The sequence below is a fragment of the Nannospalax galili genome, unplaced genomic scaffold, assembly GCF_000622305.1.
Source record: "Nannospalax galili isolate Female #2095 unplaced genomic scaffold, S.galili_v1.0 scaffold597, whole genome shotgun sequence".
NCBI lineage: Eukaryota > Metazoa > Chordata > Mammalia > Rodentia > Spalacidae > Nannospalax > Nannospalax galili.
The window spans coordinates 420,831-425,643 of NW_008339519.1; the positions used below are offsets into that span (position 1 = coordinate 420,831).

The 4,813-nt window shown below is 44.4% G+C and overlaps 1 protein-coding gene across 6 annotated transcripts in view; it reads right to left on the reverse strand.

Moving 5' to 3' along the window:
* The window catches only part of Tpd52l1 (TPD52 like 1), a 100,879-nt gene extending 100,339 nt beyond the window's left edge, over nt 1-540 (reverse strand). For all 6 annotated transcript variants that reach the window (XM_029564098.1, XM_017798466.2, XM_008834256.3 and 3 more), the window contains exon 1: nt 315-540. In XM_029564098.1, the coding sequence (XP_029419958.1) occupies nt 315-333 (19 nt within the window). In that variant the 5' untranslated portion in view covers nt 334-540. The remainder of the gene's footprint in view (nt 1-314) is intronic.
* Nucleotides 541-4,813: the final 4,273 nt, after the last annotated feature.

Here is a 4,813-nt window from a genome sequence, read left to right on the forward strand (position 1 = left end):
TTTGGGTACCCGCCAGGTTGAGAAAGTGGGGGCAACTGGCTGCGGGAAGGGGCCGTGCGTTCCAGGGGCACAATCCCGGCGGGCAGGCCGCTGGCGCGGGGGTCCCCGGCCCCTTCTCCAGTCCCCAGCCCCACCACAAATCCTGAGTTTGGCGAGGAAATGCAAGCCTTATCCCGAAGACGTACGTAGGAGCCGAGTTCTGGTTTTGTGGGATGCCACCGCTTCGCCGGCCGAGAGTAAAGTTAGGTGATTCAGGAAAAGCGGCTTCCTGGGCATCCAGGACCCGGCCTTGGGGGCGACCGGCGACCACTCACCTTGTGCCTGCGCCTCCATGGTGGCCGATTTGGAACTGAGCGCGGCGGGGGGGATACGCGCGCGAATCGCAGAGCAGATGGCAGCGGGGTCCGAGCTCGGAAGACAGCCGGCCCCGCAGCTCGCGCCCTCTCCAGGCGCGCGTGTCCTGCGAGGAGGGGGCGGGCGGCCACCTCTGGCCGCTGCTAGTTAGTTACCTCCGCCCCTTCCAGTCCACCTGGTCCACAGAGCGCTGCCAGGATCTCCGGGTCGGGCGCCACCTGCCGGCCGACCCGAAACTCAGCGGAAGGCGACCTCTCCAGCGCTAGGGATGCCCAGGCAGACGACCCACTGGTGGACAAGAGAACGGGAGAATGCCTTGCGGGTGAGGAAAGGAAGGGCGCGTGGGCGGACAGTGCGGAGCCATTGGTCCTAGTGGACATGGTAATGCTAGGAGCCTAGTACGGTATTTTTGTCAACTGATCATTATGTAACTTTATGTGTCTCTGATTAAGGACAATTTACTTAGCTGGGCGTCGTGGCACACATCTTTAATCCCAGCACTCTAGAGGCAGAGGCAGGCGAATCTCGGTGAGTTTGAGGCCTGCCTGGTCTAAATAGGGAGCTCCAGGCCAGCTAATGGTATGCAATGATATTTTACTTAATGTATGTTGTTGATTCATTAGCATGGAACACACGGCCAGCAGCACCATAACTTGAACCAAAGTTGAGTTCATTAAGGCTACGCAATATCTACACTTTCTTTGCAAAGTATATCACACCCTGTTGCACTTAGGAAGACTAGTCTGTGCTGGTGCTCTGTGCTAGTGCTGTGCGCAAGTCCAGCCTCAAAAAGCAAACATAAACTAAGAAACAAAAGTACAAAAATGAGTTCTGAAGCAATAAAGGCTAAGCAGCCCTGTCTGACCTCAGAGGGAAAAACTACAGGATTTTGGGATCTTTGTGCATGACTCCACATTTCAAAGGAATGCTGAGAAAACTGACTTTTGGTGTCACAAGCAAATTTTAGTACACGTTGACAGTACATGCATACATACCCCAGCCTGTATGCTGTGCCCAGGATGATGAGGGAGTCCTTTTCAGAGAAGACTAAAACGTCACAGTCCTGGTCCCAGGCTTGTCTGAGGTCATGACTGGAAAGCACAGCAGACAGCAAGAACTACCATCTTAACTTATCATATCTTTCCTTTTGTACAACGTCTTACAAATCTCTGTCAAATACAATCTAGTGTTTTCTTACACCTGGTCTTGAACAGTTGGCCATTTTTGTGGAGGTGGGTTATTTTTTGTTGCTTTTAAAGCAGATGATAAAGTCTGGATAGGATTGAAAGGGTTAATTGTATCAAGTCTCCTGTGATTTCTACCAGAGCCTCAGATTCATAGCTCAAAAGGGACAGGGAATAGGCAACCAGTAGGTTGTATCTTTCATGTTCAAGTTACTCTCAGAGTACAGGATAATGAATATTAATTGAATAATATACTCTTTTCTTGCAAGAAATCATACTTTTCCTGGCATATACACAAAACAGATCAATGTTTTATTTTTGTTTTATTCTCATTGTTTTGTGTTGAAGATCTCATAATGTGTAATCATTTTCATAACACTCTGTCAGTGATTTTTGGTGAAAGTGACCAGGCAGGTATGAAACAGCAAGTGTTGAGTTAATTACTTTCAGAGTCTATTCATTTGTCCTGGTCGTCTTAATCCCAGAAATTAAACACCAGGTTATAGTTGACTCCCAGCTGTTAAAATGAGCTAAAAGTAGTTCATGACTTTCCAGCTTGAGTCATCTAACCTTCATCTGCACTTTGACTCATTTCTGATTTATGAAATTTAAGCTACTGTCCCTTTAACACTATCTTTTTTTAACAATTTATTATTCTTATTTTATGTGTATGAGTGTATTGTCTGCATGTATGTGAGTGTACCCGTGTCATGCAATACCTCGGAGGTGAGAAGGGGGAATCGGATTCCCCTGGAACTGGAGTTAAGGATGGTTCGTAGCTGCCATGTGGGTGTTGGGAATCTAACCTGGGTCCTCTGCAAGAGTAGTCAGTGCTCTTAACCACTGAGCCATCTTGTCAGCCCCAATACTGTCTTTTTATGGTCATAAAACTTGGACATTCATTCTGTGTTTAAGGGATTGTGCCAGATACTGTAACTACAGATAAAGGATATGACTCCCCCCATTCTTCTCAAGGAGTTCAGGGTCTGTTGAGAAGGGATAAACAGATCCTTTTTGAAGCAGTATGAGGTGGTAAGGGCTATGCAGGCCAGTATACCTGACTTCACTATGGAAGGGCTTCAACTCTGGTGAGTGGAAATCAAGGAAAGTTGATTTGCCTCTGCTGAGTCTTGAAGGATGACAAATTATCCAGATAAGTTGTGCTATCTGCTGAATTCGTCATTTTATTGTCACTGTGACCAGATACCTGATAAGAAGCAACTTAAAGGAGAAGAACTTTATTTTGGCTCATGGTTTGAGGAGACACAGTCCACCATAGCTGGGGCAGTATGGCAGTGGTAGGGTGTGGCTATATCAGCAGGAATGTGAGGCTGCTTGCTTACATCTCAGCAGACCAGGAAGCAGAGGGAGAGATCCAGCAGATGTGGATCTTCTACAACCTCATGAATGACTGCCTTCATGACTCACTTCCTCCAGACTAGCCTTGCCTCCCAAAGCTTCCACAGTCTCCCAAAGTGGCACTACCAGCTTGAGACTAAGAGTTTAGACACTGGGCTAGAGAGATGGCTCAGTGGTTAAGAGCCCTGTTTGCTCTTGTAGAGGATCCCAGTTTGGTTCCTAGCACCCATATGGAGGCTAACAACCAACCATAACTCCAGTTCCAGGGATCCCACACCCTTTTCTGGCCTCCATGGGCATTGCATCCACAGGTGTACTTACGTAGATGTAGGTAAAACACTCATACATGCAAAATTTAAAAAAATTTTTTTTCTGCCAATAATCACCAAAATTATCAAATTGGAAGATAGTTTATAAAAAAAGAGACAGGGTAGGGTGGAAGAGCATAGGAAAAATTAAACTGAGATAATATAGACTAACAGGAGAAAAACAATTTAAAGCATACTCTATGCTTTATAGCATCAGAGTCCCACATAAATACGAGACTAAAGTAGATAGCGAGGACACTGAGGTTGACATGTCTCCTTATCGAGAGAAGGGACAAGACTCTAGGAGTGGAAGAGACAAAGCATGGGAGGGTCTGGGAAGAAATGAGTTGTGGCTAAATGTTGCACTGTTGGGAGGACAAAAGTATCTCTGGTCTCACACCTTCACTAGCAAAAATTTCCTTTGTGGATATAAATTTCCACTTACAAAAAGGAGGGAAGCTTTATAGGGTGTTTTTGGCAGTTGAGAGGAAGGTAAAGACATTTTCCTGCTTTGTTTAGTTCTCAGTTTCTTTTGACTCAAAATAATCTATATGTTAACGTAGCATATTCTAGAGTGGCATGTTCTGATCCCTAAATCATATTTCAGGATGACATATCCTGAACCTCATGAAAATGAAAAGGATTGAAATCCCTAGACTTTCTAAGGTTTTTATATACCTATAAACTTAATACCCAAACCTGAAAACAAGAATCCTAGAAGCTTTGTGTGGTGGCACAGCCATGTGATTCTAGAGCTAGGGATGCCTCAGGGGGGGAGGAGCTCAAGTTCCAGGCCAGCCAGGGCTACATAGCCAGATCTTCTCTTGGAAAAAACAAAACTTTTAAAAAGAATAGTGCTTGGAAAGAATACTATGAAAAACTACTTCTATAGAGAAGTTCTAAATTAAATGACATCAAATCCAGTTCAATAGTGTATTAAATGTGTATCTATTACTTTATCAGTCAGGGTTTAAAGTAGGCATACATGTATGGTTAAGCTTCAGAAGTTATCTAATGAAAACAGCAGAGTTTTGAAGGCAGCTCACATTGACTCATGGATGCTGTTGTCAAATTTTCAAATAATATAGCAAAGGATGTTACTTGGGCAAAAGGAAATTGAGTTTAGATAAAAGGCCAGAAGCACACAAAGGAAGAAAAATAATAAAAGTGGGGCTGGAGAATGGCTCAGCAGTTAAGAGCACTGACTGCTCTTGCAAGGGACCCAGGTTCGATTCCCAGCACCCACATGGCGGCTAACAACCATCCATAACTCCACTTCCATGGGATTCGACACTGTCTTCTGACCTCCACGGGCATTGCATGACATGGGTGCACCTACCTACATGCAAGCAATACACTCATATACCTAAAAATAATAAATAAAAAAAATTTTTAAAGGAAAAGTAATAAAAGTGTAGAGTAAGAGAATAAAGCAAAATGACTGTTGACTGTGTGAAGCAATGAAAAATAGCACCTTCTCGAGTTTAGAATATGTATAGAATTGAACTACAACCTAACTGCTTATACCAGGAGTTAAAGTGTTCCAAGTATCTTGGATTATGTGGAAAGAGGTTGTAGAAAGAGGGTGAAGCCACTACTTAGTATTAG